This window comes from Bubalus kerabau, chromosome 6 (assembly GCF_029407905.1).
Source record: "Bubalus kerabau isolate K-KA32 ecotype Philippines breed swamp buffalo chromosome 6, PCC_UOA_SB_1v2, whole genome shotgun sequence".
In the NCBI taxonomy this organism is placed as follows: domain Eukaryota; kingdom Metazoa; phylum Chordata; class Mammalia; order Artiodactyla; family Bovidae; genus Bubalus; species Bubalus kerabau.
The window spans coordinates 103,062,751-103,081,174 of NC_073629.1; the positions used below are offsets into that span (position 1 = coordinate 103,062,751).

At 60.3% G+C, this 18,424-nt stretch overlaps 1 protein-coding gene across 1 annotated transcript in view; it reads right to left on the bottom strand.

Moving 5' to 3' along the window:
• The window catches only part of PTPRF (protein tyrosine phosphatase receptor type F), an 84,012-nt gene that overhangs the window by 4,514 nt on the left and 61,074 nt on the right, over positions 1 to 18,424 (bottom strand). The window contains exons 13-24 of the mRNA XM_055586141.1: positions 18,109 to 18,302; positions 13,706 to 13,823; positions 13,048 to 13,626; positions 12,276 to 12,373; positions 11,861 to 12,114; positions 11,673 to 11,766; positions 10,900 to 11,118; positions 10,469 to 10,623; positions 7,828 to 7,943; positions 3,952 to 4,049; positions 808 to 931; positions 487 to 662 (exon numbers count right to left, since the gene is read on the bottom strand). Coding sequence (XP_055442116.1) covers positions 487 to 662; positions 808 to 931; positions 3,952 to 4,049; positions 7,828 to 7,943; positions 10,469 to 10,623; positions 10,900 to 11,118; positions 11,673 to 11,766; positions 11,861 to 12,114; positions 12,276 to 12,373; positions 13,048 to 13,626; positions 13,706 to 13,823; positions 18,109 to 18,302 — 2,225 coding nt within the window. The remainder of the gene's footprint in view (positions 1 to 486; positions 663 to 807; positions 932 to 3,951; positions 4,050 to 7,827; positions 7,944 to 10,468; positions 10,624 to 10,899; positions 11,119 to 11,672; positions 11,767 to 11,860; positions 12,115 to 12,275; positions 12,374 to 13,047; positions 13,627 to 13,705; positions 13,824 to 18,108; positions 18,303 to 18,424) is intronic.

Sequence of the window (18,424 nt, forward strand, 5' to 3'; positions counted from 1 at the left end):
TCATGACCAGATCGCACCAGGCGTGTTTTCTGCCAAATTTACCCGTAACGTTTATACACCATTTTCAAGCTCTGTAAATTTTATGTTCCAGTCAATGCTTTGCTGTGCAAAAGCAGATAACAGCAGCTCTATTCCACTAATTAACTCAGGAGATGTGTTAAGGCCCCAGCAACACTCTAGCATCTAGGGAACACATGAACATCCCAGAAACATGCAGTAACTGGGGGACATGTTAACATTCTTGGAAAATGACAGCATCTGGGACAACATATTAACACGGTAGGAACCCACTGGCGTCTGGGGAACACACCACGTCCCAGGAGTGCCCAGCAGCTGGGATACGAGGACAACCCAAGAGAACGATAGTACTTGGCAAGTCCCCTGAAGGGCGTCTTCCCACAGGGACAGAAGAGGTGCCCGAAGTCACCTGGTGGCCGAGTATCTATACCTGACCCCCAAGCTCAGCAGGGCCCTGAACAGCCTTACCCGGGACTTCTCCTCCAGCCGCGTCATCATGACCACAGTGGCTGTGCGCTGTTCCCACACCATCCGCCAGAAATCGCCCATGGTCTCAGGCAGCGGGCCCTGCGTGGCAATGTAGGCGTTCTGCTTGCGGTAGCCGTCAATGTAGTTGGCATTGATGTAGTCACTCCCGGGGACACCTACGGGCAGGAAGAGACATGGGAGAGCATTATCTCGGGGCCTCCAACCTAGTCAGTGGGCCTCTTCCGGAGGAGAAGATGTCACCCAGTAAGAAGGAGGAGGAGGAGAGCCAGGGGATGTGAGGGGGCCCTGCCCTAGGCTCACCGTCGATGGAGGTAAGGATGACTCGAGAGTGGTCGTAAGCAATGACGTTGGCATAGCGGTTCTTCGGCTTGTTCACCTCCAGGTTTGAATTCTCCCACGTGAACTGCTGTCCTGGGTCAATTGACTGAAGGGAAGAAAGGAGGCAAGTGGAGCGGGGTAACAGCTGATTTCTACCTAGTGCCCCCAGGAGACCCAGCCTTCCAGGTTGTGCCCACAACTGCCTTTGCTCCCAGGCCACAGTCACTGGCTCTGTCCCGTGGTGCTGGGGAAGGCTGAGCCCCAACTCCCCGGCCATGGAGCACAGAGGCTACCATGGAACTGGTCAGCAAGGTGACAGACTGAAGACTCCTCTGACCAAGGTACCAAATCCCCTTGCCTAGGAGAGTGGTAGGGGTGGGGAGAGGGCAGGGGAAGTCCCTCAAGCCCTGCACCCAGCTAGCCAACGAGAGCAGAAGTGAGAGGCGGCCAGCTGTGCATGACCCAATGCTGCTGGGCTCCAGACACCACTGCACGGCCTCGCCCAGCTCTCCTCCTCCCTCTCCAGCTGCTCCTTCTCGGAGGCAGGACACAGTGCTTCTCTGGGGTTCATTCCTAGGCCCTCTTTGAACTCTCCAACCTTTCCTGGATGACCTCACGGCCATATGCTGGAGCTGACATAACTCAGCTGTAGCCCAGAGTCTCCCCTGAGCCCCAGTCTGCAGAGCCCACAGGCCCCTGATATCCAACCAGGATGCCCCACACTTCTTTAGTCTCAGCCCTTGCCAAGCTGAGCTTATCAGCTGCCCTGTGCAAACCTGGCTCTGCTGCTGGGGTTCCGTCTCAGTGAAGGGCTCTGTCCTCGTTTACCCCAAAGCCGCGGCCACAACCTGTCAGTCATCCTCCAAACTCCTCTGTGCCCCCCGTCTCATCCGTCACCACGTCCCAATGCTCCCCCAGCTCCCTGGCTCTCGCCACCCTGTTGCCAGGGCCTCAGCTGGGCCACCCCTGCTCAGACTGGGCATCTCCCTGCCTCTTTCCTTTGTCTCTTTCTCTGCCTCTTTCTGTCTCGCAGCCAGAACAATCCTTATAAAATGCCAATCTGATGATCAATTCCCTGCTTAATGCCTTCCATGGTTCCTTGTCACTTCGGATGATAACAGCTGAATCTCAGCAAAATCTTACCGTGTGCGTGGCGCTATTCTCTGCACTCTGTATTCCCTCTCCCAATCCTCCTATGAAACCAGTTCTATTATTACCCTCCTTTTACAGATGAATACGACCCGAAGTTCTCAGCACAGCCCAACACCTGCCTGTTGGTTTCTGCACCAGCCTGTCACTCTCCCCAGGTCAGTGAGCACTTCCGTGAGACCCCAGCACCCAACCCCTAGCCTGCCTGCTTCATGCTGCTGTCGGAGCACCTTCTCTGCACATCTGCATATTTAACACCACGGCACGAGGTCACATTTAGCGTTATCTGTCTGCACTCATCTCCCTACTGACTGAGTTCCCTGTGGGCACTTGTCTCCACACTCCCAGTGGCAAGCACAAGCTAAGTGCCTGATGATGCTCATCATTAAAGGTAACAGAGCTGTCGGATCCTGGCTGCAGAAAAGCTCTCGGCAGGCCAGGGTGGCCAGAGGCGGCTTCCTGAAGGAGGAAGGTCTGTAAGGGGAGCGCAGACGGGAGCAGAGAAGCAGCAGAAGGTGAGAGGAGGACACCGCTGGCCTGGACAGTGGGGTGCAGGGCCCCACAGGAGGAAGGGTTAGTGGGACGTGGAAATGGATGAGTGAAGGCCTCACGGGAACTGGAGGCAGGGAGCCTGACTCGGTGGCTCCATCCCCCCTGTGGTGGGGCCCTGTGCAGGGCAGGCCCCCCAGTGGGAGCTCCACAGGAAGAGGCAGCACCCTGTCCTCTAGGCAGATACGATCATCAGTTCACCTGCCAAGCTCAATTTCCTCTGCAGAAACCTGACCCACAGCCCTTGGAAGTGGAGCCCTGGTGCCCAGGACAGCAAGCACAGTGGAGGGTGAACGTGTGACTGGAGGGAAGTGGATGTACAGGCAGGACAGAGCTAGCCCTTCAATCACCCATCCATCCATCATCCACCGAGGCGAATCCTGTGCCAGGCCTGCGCCAGGGGTGGGGACTGAGTGGGGTTGAGGCAGAAGATGCTTTAACAACACCTTCGCCAGTACTCCTCAGGGGAGTCTGGGCTCTCCTTATCGCCTCCTTCACTAGCAAAGCACCTCTCCAGCTGGGAGCTAGAAGCCTTGACTCCAGGTCGTGAAGCAGTGCTCTGAAGTCTGAGCCCCCAGCGTGCATGCATGCTCAGTCGGTTTAGTTGTGACTCTCCGCATGACTCTTTGTGACTCCATGGACTGTAGCCCACCAGGCTCCTCTGTCCATAGGATCCTCCAGGCAAGAATACTGGAGTGGGTTTGCCATTTTCTCCTCAGGGGATCTTCCCATCTCAGGGATCGAACCCACATATCTTATGTCTCCTGCACTGGCAGACAGGTTCTTTACCACTAGTGCCTTCTGGAAGCAGGTAGGGTTGAAACCACAGTGAAGGAAGCACCCAGAGCAGGAGGGTTTTGCAGCCCAGGCGGCAGGAGTCAGGCTCCCAGACTCCCCATCTCTGTGACAGACACTCTGAGCACACGCGTGTGCAGGCATAGGCTGCCAGACGGGTGCCACTACTCATCAGTGACGTGACCTTAGACAAGTCATTCCCTTCTCAGAGCCTCAGCCTCCTCATCTGTAAGATGGGATAACACCGGTTCCCATTTCATAGGGTTGTAGGGAGGACATAAATAGATGGTGCATGCAGAGTGCCTAGCCTGGAGCTGGCTGGCAGGGAGCTCTCTACAAATGCCAGCTGTTATTACTAATTGTGTTTATGACCTTCTATCTGCCTCTGTTAGCACAGGGGCATGTGACTTTGTGTCCTAATCTTGGCGTGCCTGAAAGGTCTTGACCAGGCCCAGTACCTAAGAAGCTGAGTTCCCCACTGGCTACTGCTGACCCCTTCAGTCTGTGTTCTTGGGCAGCCTGGAGCCCACCACCCACTCCCCAAACACACAGCAGGGGCCTGAGGCAGGACAGGAGCTGGCCTGGGGCCAGGCATATGGTGGTGGTGGGGGTGGCGGTGAAGGGATGTCTCACCTCGTACTCCTGGGAGAACTTGAGGCCATCATTGGCTTTGAGGCGCTCAATGTTGTCAGCTAGGTCGGTGATGGGGATGGGCGGGTGGTCTCGCATACCTGGGAGCAGGGGGGGTACATGAGCAGAGTTAGCGTGGGGCCTGAGCCGGTGGCGGAGACAGCCCGATGCATGTATGTGCGCATGTGAACACGTGTGACCATGGAGCACTCGGCACTGGTGGCATGGAGACAGCGGCACATGCGGCGACAGGGGTGGCAGGGCACACAGCGGCCGGGGGGCGGGAGGGGACAGGGCAGGGGGTATGTATGCCGTGGGCACGAGTGGGCATGGCCACGTGACACGGTGCTGAGTGGCTGGCCCTCCTCCCAGGTCAGGGCCGGACGCCCAGGTGGAAGGCGGCGGACGGGATGGGGCTGGGCTGCTTCAGCCTGTGCCCCGCCCGCGGGCCCTCCTCTGGACAGCGCTCCTGCCCTCAAGGCACCAGTCACCATGGGAGGCTCTGTGACCTCATCATCCCAGCACCCAGCATGTGGATGGAGTGATCATGATGTACGGCGATACGGCAGAGTGATGAGGAAGAACTCGGAGGGAGAGGAAGAGAAGAGGAGGGAGACGCTGGGGCGAGGAGATGGGAGAGGCACCGGAAAGGAGTCGGACTGAGTCGGGAGGTGGGAGAGGCAGAGACAAGAGGGGGCGGCCAGAGGAAGGGGGCTAGGTGAGGAGAGAGTGGGATGGAGAAGGAAAAGACGGGGCGGTGAGAAAGTGGAGCAAAGACAGGAAAAGGGAAGAGAAGAGCTCAAGGAAGGAGAGAGGCGACGGGTGAGAGAAGTAGAGGAGACACACAGAAGCCAGAGTGGGCCCCAGATGGGGAACGCGAAAAACTAACTTGAGATATTCGGGCAACTGGGGACACTGGAACCTGCAGAGAAAAAGAACAAAAACAGCGGGGCAAGAGAAGGACACCCGTTAACCTCTGGTTACATTGCTGTTGGATCGCAGTCAGTGGGGGTCTGGGGAGCTCAGAGGGCTGGCCCACCGCAGCCCCTTCTGCTCCACCCCGCCCAAGTGACAGACGCCCCTCTCCCACCCACTAGAGCCTGCACGGCCTTGGGGGCCTCTTCCTGTGATGAAATTCTAGGTCCAAGCCAACCTTGTGGCCTCTGGTAACCAAGTTTGACCCTGGCTATTTCCAGATCATTTGGCAAAAGAGAAGTGTGCTTTTAGAGAGAGGGAAGGCACGTGTGGTGAGAAACAGAAGGGTGAGTCCCCAGCAAGGATGGGCAGATGGGGACCGCATCGCTCTCTCAGCAATTCTGTGCATTTCAAGCATCTTCAGAAGTTAGATTACGAGAGAAAATAATAAACATTCGCTGAACTAAAAACATGGGAAGGAGGACACTCAGCAGTGCTGCCATTCCAGCCAGCCCTTCTTTCTGGTCGCTGTTTCCCCTCCCTGGATAACCCTGTGCACAGAGACCCCACTCCCGGCCAGCAGCCCCGTCCCCTGACCTCAGCACCTCTGATGACCCTCACCATACCCTGCCCCGAGGCCCACCCTGGGCCACAGCCTCCTGACCTTCTGGTCCCCCATCCCTTATACCACCACCTTGGGTCCCCTGTGCTCCACCCTGCCTTCCCTTCCCAGATCCCTACAGCCACAGGGATCCAGACCCCGGCAGGGCCTGCATATCCACTGGCTCATCCCCCACTGGCAGTGCCTCAACCCGCTGAAAGGCTCCTTGCCCGGGACTCGGACCTCTCCGAGGTTCCAACCGCCAAAGCCACAGGCTCTCGCACAGCCCCCTCAGCCTGGCCTCAGAGACACTCCTCTCCCCAACGCCCTCTCTGTCTGGCTCCCCCTCCTTGGCCATCCTTGCATCTACCCTTCCTCAACATACCAGCTCCTTCCCTGGCTGCTCCTGGGCCGCGCTCTCCCCTCTCTGCACCCTTCTCCGGGGAGAGCTCATCTATTTGCAGGCTTGGATGCTGGTGTGGAGGTCCCCCTGGACCTGCCATCCCACTGCTCAACCAGCAACCACGGAGCCATCCTGGGACCCCTGGCCCTATTTCCTCACCCCATAGGGAATCAGGCCCAAGCTCTGCTGCTCAGCCAGGCCCCTACGGCCAGCCCCCACGCCCAGGTCCTCAGCACCTTCACAACGGTCTGCCTCCCCAGGTTCTCCCCCTCCAATCTGCCTTCCACACCACAGCCAGGGTGACAGTTCTCAAGCTCAATTCTGACCCCACTGCTCCCCTGCTGAAAACCCTTCATGCCTCCCTGGCGCCCTCAAGATGAAATCCAAACCCCTTAGTCTGGCGTGCAGGCACCCTCTGTGACTCCCCCTCCAGATTCAGCTCTGGGCTCTCAACACGCCCAGCTCCAATGCTACAGGACACAGCGCCCCTGTTGCTTCTGCCCCTGCCACTGTCACCGAAAGGAGGTCTCTCCCAGCCCCTCTGCCTGCCTACGGCCCCCAGGGCTTCGCATCCCTCTCAGGGGAGGCTTCTCTGCCCTCCAGACCCCAGCACCCTGGAGTTCTGATTCCTCGCAGATCTGAGCACACCTGGTTGCAACAGCCTGGCTCTCTCCCTCTCAGGACACGTGCACTTGGAGTGTTGTCAGGAAGAGAGCCGAAAACCCCAGGTGGACCCATAGCTGACTCCAGTGTCAAGCACCAGACACAAGAATGAACGAGTCCCCAGGATTCTGTGCTCAGCAAACTTTCCCATAAAAGGCCAGAAAGTAAATATTTTTGGCTTTAAGGACATATGGTATGTATCATATCTACTAAACTCTACTCTAGAGTGAAAACAGCCACAGACCGTACATGTATGAAAGGGCATGGCTGTGTTCCAATAAAACTTTATTTTCAGAAACAGGTGGTGGGCCACATTTGGCCCCAGGCCACAGTTTGCTGACCTCTCATTTAAATGATTCTGGCCTATGAGTCTTCCTGCCGAGGGCCCAGATATTCTGGAATAGAGACAAGCTGCTCCTGCTATGCTCCTGTCTGAATCTCTGACTCATAAAAGCTGTGAGACTAACATCATTGCTGTTGTTTCCAGCCATGAAATGGTGCGGTCATTCAGCACTCAGCGCTAAGTAGTTCGTGCATACACAAACCCTGTGTGTGCTATAGCTCACTCATTCATTCAGCTGTGTGCTTCACAAGCACCTAGCAAGACCCACCATGCGCACAACCCAAGAGATGGCGGAGGAGGAAGACAATTCCTGGCTTCACAGAGCTAAGACTGTCACTGAGGCAACCCCAGCCCAGGGCGAGAGGTGTCATGATGGAAAGAGCACCTGGGAGCCGAGGAATGACCCTGCCTCCCCCAGGAAGAAGTCTGAGCTGTGTCTGCTGGGGTGCAGACAGGGAATGACATCCAGAGAGCCCATGACAGTGGTGGGGAAGGAGGGGCAGGCACCAAGTCCTGTGCTGGGTCCCAGGGCTCACACGGAAAATCTGGGCCCAGCCATCAGGAAGGGTGAGATGCAGACACCCTCATCCTGCCACAAGATCTGATGAGCCATCCCCTCCCCAACAAACCCCTCTTCTGGGTGCAGGGGTCAGAATGCAGGTACAGGGGCTGGGATGTGGGTTCTGTGAAGATCCCGGACCTATATTTGGAGGGCTTGACTGAAGACAGGTCAGGGTCTAAGGAGCTTCACCCCACCCACTGCGGCTTCCAGGCCTTGCAGCGCCTGTCCAGCCACTGGATATAGGGGTTCCTTGGTCACTTCATCACAGTCAATGGGTTCAGGGAGAAGGGTAGAAGGCAGGAACAGGAAACGGGGGCCAGGGTGAGGCCAGCGTCCCTGGGCAGAGACCGGCACACCCAGGCGGGGCACGCAGGCTGGCGGAGCCACCCTACCTGGGGTCTGGTAGTTGAGCCGCCGCATCTCCACAGGGTCGGAGGAGTGGGCCAGCAAGGAGTCCTTCAGCCCAATTGACTGCTCATCCTTGGACGATGGGGAGTGGGTCCTTTTCCTGGACAGGCAGAAGGGTGGTAGGTGAGAACCGAGGTCCAGGAGGAGGACAGAGACGCGTGGCATGGCTGGCTGCCCCAGAGCTCTGTGTCCACAGCTCTGCCCCTCCCATCCCGGCCTGGGGTCTCTGAGCGCAGGGGAGCCAGGGCCAGAGCAGCCTCATAGGGTGGGATGGGGAGAGAGCAGGGGTAGGGAGTGGACAGTGGGCCAGCACAGCAAGAAAGGAAGGGGTCGCAGAGGCTGGTGGCTCCTTCCCACGGGGACAGGTCACGGCTGGGCAGTGGCTGCTGTCCGCAAGACCCCCACGCTGAGGCAGCAGGAGCCACCAGGAGTAAACATGCAAACAACACATAAGATATGCAAACATCACAGAGAGCTGGGCCCCCGCTGTCTGGCTCTTGGGATCAGGGTAAAGGCGCAGAGCAGCAGGGGAAGGCGTTCCCTTAGCTGGGCAGAGTCTTCCCTTGCTGGCCTCGGCTCCCCAGTCTACAGGGACAGGATCAAAGACAGACTGTGGGGTCCATCTGCTGACAAGTATTCAAGGCTTCTGCGCAGTGGACACAGCTGTGTCGGGGAGGAAACTTATGCGAGTGTGCGTCAGTACGCACCACACACTTCCCCACTGCCCTGCAGCCAGCGCTCCTCGCACGCAGGCCAGGCTCTGTCTCCTGCAGCGCTGTGGCTACCTCAGACACCTGGGAGCCGGGGGCAGGCTCTGGGGAGTTCCGAGTCGGCCTATGCATGCATGGGCAGCATCGGAGTTCTGAGCTAAGCCTGTCTCCTGAGGAGGGGCACCCCCTGTGCAGGGCGCAGGTGGAGAGAGTGACAGAGCTGGCCCCGGCGTCTGCTGAGCTGACCAGACAGCCGCAGGCCAGGAGGCTTCTGGTCCAAGCAGCGCCCCTCCCCGATGGGCCCGCAGTGCGCACGGGGACAAGAAGTGAAGGGGGAGGCGTGTGAAGAGAGAAGGAAGGACTCCTACCTTTCTTGTTTACTAGGTCCCGAGAGACAGGCAAGGACAGAAGAAAGGAACCGTCACTGTTTCTGCCACACACGCTCAGGCCCTCTCATGACACAGGGGGACACTGCGGACCGATCTACGGCACCCACGTGGCCTTCACAGGGAGGGGGTCACCTCTCCTGGCATACACCAGGACACAGACGGCAGTGGAGGGGGCTTGAGTGGGTATGGGAGTCGCTCCTCAGGTTCCCCACCCGGGGATCTTCCGGCCCTGAACCAGGAGAGCTTGTCCCTATTCACCCTGGGAGGAAGGAGCTAACTTCAGGTAGCAGGCACTGAGTCAACGGTCAGGATCAAAGGCAGGGAGAGATGGGGCACTGGGCACAGGCCCCCTCGGGTGTGCACCTGTGTGCAGACACAAGGACCAACAAGCGTGCACTGACAGTCTTGTGCTGGGTGCTGGAAACAGGCCCAGCGATGTTCCCATGGCAGCACCACCAGACAGTGGGGGACAGTGTGAGCAGGGAGTGGGAGGGGCCTGGCAGAGCCTCGTGGCACCAGAGCCTGGAAAGGCGTCTCCAAGGATGGGACAAGAGTGCAGTGGAGGGGCTCAGGCCAGGCCGGCCGGGAACTGCGTTAGTTCAGCGATGATGTAGGGGTGGCGGCAGGGGCCAGAGCAGCCAGGCATCTGATGGACCGTCAGGCTGCAGGCAGGCCATAAAACTCTCTAGTTAAAGCTGAGAAGTTTTATATTGAGGGTGACAAAGTAAATCTTTGCAAATACCCTTCAGGCTGGGAGGAGGACAGAGAGGAACGGGCACGGTGAGAAGAGGAGGAGGCCGCAGCTACGCAAGAGGCAGGACTGAGGTGTGCCACGTGCGTGTGCCTTACCTCGTGGGGAGCTCACAGTGGGGTGGGGGGCAGGTCAAGTGACATTCACGAGAGACTGGGGGGGAAGTGGGAGGGGGCAGGGTCGAGGGTGACACCTGGATTTCTGGTTGGTGACTGGGTGGGGGGGGGGAGCCCATCCCCTGTGACAGGGACCCTGGGGGTAGAGCTGTGGGAAGGGTCAAGGCACCCTCTGTCTGGGACAGCTGTGGATGCTGTGGTCACAGTGGGAACTTAATAAACATCCGTCAAGTGAGTGTCCGTGGGCACATGGACTGGAGCTGGGTCTGGACCTCTCAAGGCCTGGGCAGGGGAGTCAGGCTGGGAGTCATCTAGGGCTGGTGGCAGAGGGGATACTGAAGGTAGGGGGCCAGGAGAAGGTGGTGTTTTGAAGCTGAGAGACAGACAGGTTCACATCCACCAAAACACAGAGACGGACAGACGGACATGCCCCAGGGATGCACCCGAACAGATTCTTTGTGAAGGTGCGCGGCTGCTCATCATACCCAGGCTCACACCAGTGGGTGTGCACACACACTGCTTCGCTCTCCTGGCTCCCCTCCGAGCCCAGGAGCGTGCACCCCGGGCCGCAGGCCGGCGTGGATGCCCCGGCCTGCATGTGTCTAGCCGGGGCGGGCCTGGGGGTCCACGGGCAGGTGGCCGTCCACCAGAGCGCTCACCTCTTGAACAGGAGAATGGCGATGACAATGAGGACGATGAGAATGACTGCCAGGACGGGGCCCGTCACCCACAGCAGCTCGGGTTCCTCCTGCTGCTGGGCTGGTGTCACCTGGACCACGATCTCATCGGAGTAGGGGCTGCAGGCATAGCGCTTCTGTGACCCGGTGGAGGAACAGCAGAGCGGGTGAGCCCCGGGGTGAGACTGCCCATCCTCCAACCCCCACTCCTGGAGAAAGGGCTCTGGGCCGGGTCTCCCGGAACTAAGAGGTTGACCTGGGCCTGGTCAGCTCACTGAGCCCCTAGGGCCAGGTCGGATTGGCCTTCTGGATCCCAGGGGTTAGTGCCCTGAGACCTCAGTGCAGGTCTGGGGCCTCTGGGGTGTCTGAGACGGTCTGGGGGTGTCTGGTCAGGCCTGGGGTCTTGGGTAGACCTGGTCCACGGGTTCCTTCAGGGAGGCGAGCACAAAGCACTGGTAGCTCAGGTCTGGAGACAGCGGCCGGTTGTAGAAGCCCTGATAGTTCTTCTTGTCCCCCAGGGTGAAGGTCTCCGGAAGAACGTCCACCTGAGCGGCCACGTATGGCTTCAGCCGCTCCGTCTGCCGCCGGCGCCGCTGCCGCTCCCCGCTGCCCTGCTCGATGGCCTCCAGCAGCTGGCAGCAGAGCACAGGAGTCACACAGGGGCCTTGGAGCACACGCTCCTGGGCTGAGGCTAGGCTCACCATCCATGTTAGGGGCCTGAGCCCGGCCTGACTCGCTGTCCGTGTAGAATCACGCCGGACACCAGCAGGCAGGGCCATTCCTCCCAGCCAACCTGCTAAGAAGGGGCCTCTGGGTAACCTGCCCCTCACCCTCACCAGAGAGGGCTGGCTGCCCACCACTGCTGGGGTTCCACTCGAGCCCGTCTGTGGCCTCTAGACCCCTGGAGACTGTGAGGCTCACAGGGCCTGAGAGTCGTTAGATCTGAGAGATGTCTCTGCCACTTCGCACCCCAGGGGATCCTCCACAAACCCCTCTGGGGAGGTCTCTGTAAGCCCTCCAGGAGTTCTCTGAAAGCTCCCAGGAGCCAGCTCAGAGTGCGTCTCCTCAGAGACGCGGGCAGGCTGCCAGTCAGAGAATAATTCCAGTTTGGGGGGAGTCCCCGGGGCACAGCCAACCAGCGCAATGGGACTGCCATCAGGGCTGCCCTGGCCAGGTCCCCAGGCACCTCGTCCAGCTCCAGCTCCTCGGGCGTGCTCCACTGTGGCGCCAGCATGCTCCCTCCCATGCGGTCGATGGGCACCACCATGATGTAGAACCACCTGGGTGGGCAGAGGAGAGTCAGGACCGTCCTCCCCTGGCTTTGCATGGCCAGCCCCGCCCTCTTCCCCCCAGCCCCGAGACGTGTCTGCACACCTGACGAGTGCGGGTTCCTGCACGTGGGGCATGGTGAGGGTGAAGCGGCCATCCTCGATGTAGGCCGAGGCTGGCAGTGGCTTGTGCGGCAGGAGGTCGGGGGCCGTGCGGATGGACACAAGGTGTTGCAGGCCCCCCGCGCTGCTGCCGCGGTTCATCAGCACAAATGAGTATTCGGTGTTGGGCTGAAGGTCTGCGATCAGCTTCCGCATGGAGTGCCCGTCCACCTCCACGCTCTGCCCGTTGTACAGGATCTGCACGGGAAGGGAAGGGGGGGCGCAGGTGGCATGTTCGGGTGAAGGGCCCCCTCCCAGGCCTGCGGGATAGAGCTTTGTGAACGCAGACATGCAGGCAGGGACTGCAACGTGGGCCCCGCAGCAGGACTGCGTGTGCCGGGCCAGCCGGCCCCACCTACCCTGAAGGGCACTGCTGACTTGTAGGAGTCGGGCACCTCCCAGCTGAGCAGCACGGATGTCTTCATTGCAGCCTCCACACGGAAGTTCTTGGCAAACACTGTTGGGATGTAAGGAGGGAAGAGTCACCTCTGACTGCCTAAGGGGGATAACCGGGCCTGGAGGGCTCCCCCCTGGGAAGAGATTGGGGGGAGCAGGGCGCAGGGGATTAGGGATGGCTGCAGAGGGCCAGAACCCCCACTCCCGCCAGCTTCCACTGCACACAGTTCAGCTCCCAGTCCCAGCTCTTCCTCATGGTGAGAACCAAGCGGGGCAGAAGCCACAGGACCCATGGTCAGGCTCTCCAGAAGGGCACGGGTGAAGCTGGAGCTTACAGACAGCAGGTCAGAGTGACCAGAGGTCAGTGGGACTCGGTCACGAGAAGCCATGTGGCCGCGCACCAGAGCACAGTGGCCCATGTTCACTAGAGGTCAGGGGGTCGTGGCCCCAAGAGGTTAGTGTTGCATACCCAAGAGCAGTGATGCAGTCATGAGAGATCAGTGGGTCAAGGTCACGAGAGATTGGAGTTGCCCAGCAGAGGTCAGTAGGCCAAGGACAGCAGAGGTCAGAGGCCGCACACAGAGAATGTGGCACCTGTTCACTAGAGGTTAGTGGTCATGGTCATGAGAGATTGGAGTGTCACACACCAGAGGCTGGTGGCTCACAGTCGCCAGAGGTCAGTGAGTCAAGGAGAGCAGAGGTCCCCAGGCGCAGCCACGTGCCCGCAGCACACACCTTGCTCCACGGGCATGGTCCGGGACTGGATGCTGGGGCTGAGCGGGCCGGCGCCTTTGCTGGTGCGTGCGCGGACCTTGATGTCATAAGTGGTGTCTGGCTTGAGGCCGGAGAGCGTCAGGTGGGTGTCGGCAGTGACATTCTGAAGCTCCTGCTGGCTGTTGATGTCATGGTACACCACGGTGTAGTTGGTGATGCGCCCGTTCCTCTCCGCCAGCACTGGGGGGTCCCAGATCAGTTCCGTGGTAGATGTGGTCAGCCCTATCACGCGCAGGTTTTGGGGGAAGCCGCTGGGCACGTCCTCGGGGGTCATGATTTCCTTCTCGAACTCCTCGCCCAGGCCGGCCCGGTTCTTGGCAGCGAGCCGGAAGACGTAGGTGGCCCCTTTGTGCAGGCCAGTGACCGTAAAGTGCTGGTCGTCCTCGCCAAAATCGATGGTGTTGGGCCGCGCCTCGTCGGCTCGGCGGTACTGCAGCCGGTAGCCCAGGAGCTCCCCAGGCAGCTCCTTGGGCGGGTGCCACTGGAGCAGCGCCGTGTTCATGGCCGTGGTGCTGACCATCATGGTGGGCCGTCCTGGGACTGAACAACCACGCACTGGGCTCTGGCCCTGCCCTCCTCTCGGCCCCGCCCTCAGCTCTGACCCCAAAGCCTCACTCACCTGCCCCCGTGGTCGTGACAATTTTGGGCTTGCTGCGGGCACCGTCCCCCTTGGTGGTGTAGGCAGCCACGGTGATGGAGTAGGTGGTCTCCGGGGTCAGGCCGCTGATGGTGGTTTCCTAAAGGAGGAGGAGGGGCCCATTCCCATCACAGGAGAGCAAGGAGGGACCAGACCGGGCCAGCCACCCCAGGCACATGGGGCCAGAGGTCTTGGGAGGGGGGCTGTGCGGTGCTGGACCCTGCGGGAGGCAGTACAGGCAGGTGGATGTGTGCCCAGGAGGACCCAGCCTTTCCGGGGAGCCACCAGCCTAAGGCAGACAAGCTGCTCATTCTTCCTTTCAGACAAGAACAAAGGGCCACACTGTTCCTTCACTGCATTGTACTGTGAATGACACCTCGTGAGGTCCGGGCACACGTGACACACAGGGCAGACAGCCTCGCACGCACGTAGCACCTCGCTCGGCTCTCGGCACGCATACCCATGCAGCCTGCGGCTCCTCCTGCACCCACAGGCAGAGGGCCACCTGTAGACACTAACGCATGCACACGCACACCAGAGGGAAGTGAGGGGTGGGCCGAGGCGCCCCCCTGCAGCACTGAGTAGGACCCCTCCTGTCCCCATCCAGGCCCTGGCTCTGTGAGCACCGTATGCCTTGCAAAGCTTGCTGGGGCAGGGAAGAGAGATGAAGAGGACAGGGAACCCCCCTGCCCCCGGGGAGCACACTGTCTCCAGTGACGCCTGAAAGTCAGCCAGGGCAGTGCCCCCCTGCCTTGGCAGGCCCTGCCCATATGCCCATTTCCAGCCAAGGCATCATTTCCAGAGACATGCGGAAAAACAGCATGGGAGGCCAAGCCACACCACACAGAGGGAATGGTGGAGAGGAAGGGGACCAGCCGCAGGGGAGACACAGCTGTCACCGCCAGCCCTGGCGTCCCTCCAGCTCTGAGCCTCGGGTGGGGCCACTGCAGCGGCCACCAAACCCTCGCAGGCCCCTTCTGCCCTGGCTGGAGGGTCTCCCAGGGCTGGGGCTCCAGAACACACCGATGCCGGAACCCAGCCCCGAGACCCGCCTCCCAGCCTGGGCCTGGAGCAGGTGATTTTTCACTCCAGGGATCAATAAGGCCTAACGATCAGGATTGGATTTAACTCCATCCCCATCTGGCCAGAGCAAGGGCCAGGGCCCGGTCGATCTCGAACACTGGCCTGAAATTGCTGCTTGACAGGCAAGAAGTAAGGATTAGAGAAAATGCCAATCGCTGCTCAGCTCGGGGCTCGGCGTAAATGCCAATTTTCTCCAGATGTGGCTGGTGCCCCGTGGATCTTGGCGGCTCAGGCTGGGAGGAGAGGCGGGGGAGGGCGAGTGTCCCACGAGCCCAGCCTAACCCAGGTCTTGCCCGCGCTCGCACACCTCTTACTTACATAGTCCTCGGACTCCTCTGGCTGCCACTGACCGCGGGAGGGGGAGAGAAAGGGAGACAGGATGTGAAGGACTCTGACCCTGAGGGGGCCTGGTTGGGGGAAGGCTGGTGGCAGGCACAGGCTAGAGGGGTGGCACCCCAGGACCACTCGCCATCCAAAGATCCCAGCCCCTGCCGCACAGGCCCAGCTGGGGGCACCAAGGCTGAGGAGGGGAGACCTGGAGGGCAGAGGGCCAGAGCAACAGGGCTCCCTGACATTGAGGGGTCGGAGGGCGCCGCCTGGAGGTGCTTAGAGGGAGAGGCTGCCAGACTTGAGGGGGTGGGTCCTACAGCTCAGGCAGAGGGGTGGGGAGACACGGAAGTGTCTGTATTGTACACAGAAGTGGCTGTACTGGTTTGCTAGGAATAGTCCTGGTCTAAGCTTGCTGTCCTGGTATGATTACTCACAACATCTTTTACTCTCAGAAGCATCCCACTTGGGAAGACAGATTATGCAGTGTGCTCTAGGCAAGTGATGTTGTCCCAGGAACAGCAGAAGCTACGCTGTGGCTGGAAGGGTCAGGGCAGACTGGTCAGCAAGATGACAGAGGCCATGAGTGCCAAGTTCAGAGTCTGGACCCTGCCCCACAGGCACTGGGAAAGACCCAGTTCCTTCCCAGGATACCCGAAGATCAGGATAGGAAGGCACAGATCTGGGCTGGCGCTACTGCTGCTGCTGATTCTCAGGACGTTCTTCTCCAGGCTGTGGTGCATGGAGGGTGGAGAGAGGAAGGTTCTGGGGCACTGGAGGGAGGGCTGGGGGTTGAGAGCTGTCCAGCACAGCACAGGAAGCGGGGCTATGCCATCCCCAGACCATAGGGTCCTCTGGCCCAACCGCCTCACAGTGCTGGCCTGATCTCTGTCCAGCAATCCCAGTTGCTCCTGTTCTGGGAAGGTGTCTTGAAAGTCCTTGCAAGGAGTGGGGGACAAGATATGGGAGGAGGCCCTCGGCCGTCCCTCCTGGCCTCGGCCACTTTCTAAGGTGTGCCTGGGCCCAGCCCTGCTCTAGGTTCCTTGCCTAGGGGGATGGGGGTTGCCCTTGCTATCCAAGCCAGGCGTAGGCGTGGAGGGCCTTGCAAGGGGGAGACTGAGAGACAAGAAGGGAAAGAGAAACAGATTGAGGCAAAACACAGGGCCAGAGGACGGAAGGGATCACAGGAGAGAAGAGAACAGACAGATGAAAATGCAGTCAGCGAGAGGGAGAGACAGAAACAGAGAGGAAGGAAAAACAGACCACAGGGATGAAAAGAGACAGGGAGGTGGAGTCAGCGACCACGAGAAACAGACTGGAGATGGGAACACACACATGAAGGGAGACAAGTCCGGCCAAACAGTCGTGGGGGGCACGCACGCCACTGATGAGGCCTGGGCTGAGCAGATGGTGCTGTGGGGAAGGACAGGCTGCGATGTCCTTGACCAGGCGCTTGGGGGACAGCTGGGCCCTGTGGCCAGGCTGGGGACCAGGCCCCATCTGCTCACCTCCTGGCCTGGAGCACAATGACCCAGTCCGGGTGTCAGGGGCTACAAAGGCGGGTCCTCCGCCTTCATTCGGCTTCCCTAGAGCTAGGGCGCATGCTTACCTCCTGTCACAGGAGATCTGAGACCAAGAGGACAGTGCCCTGCGTCCTCCGGCCCAGCTCCCTTCTAACCACTCGGGACCAGAAGGGGGCACCCGAAGAGAAGCAGCTTCTCTGGAGCCGCCATGGCTGCAGCTGTGCTGCTGGTCCCCTGGGGCGGCAGGGCTGGAGGGAGCCCATTCCCCATTCCCGGGATGCTTCTGGGTGGGTGTGTCCACCCACCGAGGCTCCAGGAAGAGCCCTCAACCTGCCCCCGGAATGCAGTCACAGGCCCGCCTTCTCCCCCCTGCTCCCTTAGCGCTGGGCAGGCCCAGAGGAGGAAGAGCGTGGCCTCTGGGCAGAAAACTGAAGCCAGCCGGAGCTGGAGACACGAAAGCCCTGCCTGCCTGTGGGTGAGTCCAACCCTAAGTGCAGCACGAAGGACACCAGTCTGATCCCAGCCTGCGGGACGGGGGTGGTGTGAAGAGCCAGACCGGGGGTAGGGGGGGTGTTGCATTCTGGGGTTAAGTCAGGCTCCACCCCCTCACGGCCCTTATTCTGGACAGAAAGCCCTTCAGCACAGACACACCGCCAGGTGTCGTGAATCTTCAACAGAGTATGTGGGGAGGGAAGTCATGGTAGCAATTACAGGCCTTTCCCAGGAATCCTGAGACCTGGCCTCATATCTGAGCTCAGCCACCCCTTCCTGGGAAGTTCTGGCCCGCTCGCCCAGTCTCCCAGTGCCCCAGGTTCTCCTGATAGCCAAACAGTGCTGAGAATACCCCAGGAACCTCACCCCAAGCTCCTGGGCAGAAGCACCATCCCCTGAGGACGGAAGGGTGTAGAGGTGTGAGTGAGACGGGCCGTGAGCCCAGCCCTTGAGAGCAAACATCAGCCCGGCCCGATTCACGGAACTCTGCCAGGACAACAGCCAAATGGGGGAGGTGACCGCCCCAGCTGTGAGAGGAGGAAGGCACAGCTCGAAAACCCAGCCTAACAGACAGCGGGTGCATTTCCTGCAAGCCGCCAAGGAGGGCTTGGGGTGTTGGGCTGAGGCCTGGGTGCGTGCCGACAGAGCTCCACACTGCTGGCACCGGTGGCTGAGCCACTGAGGTGACTGCCAGGCTGGGACTGCCACCAGGGCAGGTGGGGCTGGCCGAGCCTGGGTTGGGACAGCTCGGGCAGACCCAAGACAGAGGAGGGAGTGATCCTGGCAGCTGGCCCTAACCTCCTGGTCTCAGCGCTTCCCCAAATGCCACAGCATGTCTTGGTGTCACCAGCCCTCTGAGAGCAGGCAGGGGAGGGGAGCGAACCTGGGTTCCAAAGAGGAAGTGGAATGCGACAGTCTCGCCTGCCTGCCTGCCGACCCCACCACCTCCCAGGGGCACACCTGGGCCTCGGCCAGCATGACGTCCTGGATGATGGGGGCGCCGCGGGGCTCGCCATTCTCCAGCCGCACGTAGGTGACCTGGTAGCCGCGGATCTGGCCATGCTGCTTGCTGGGGACGGGCAGCTTCCAGGAGACGCGCACGGCAGTGGAGTTGAGCGGCTCCACCTCCACCTTCCGTGGTGGCCCACTGGGCACTGGGGACCAGAAGGAGGAGGAAGTCAGGTGCGTGGAGAAGGAAGTCAGGCGGGCACAGCACAGCTCCAGTGCCATGCCTCCGCACCCCACTACCCCTGATGCGGTTGCCTTAGACTGTCTG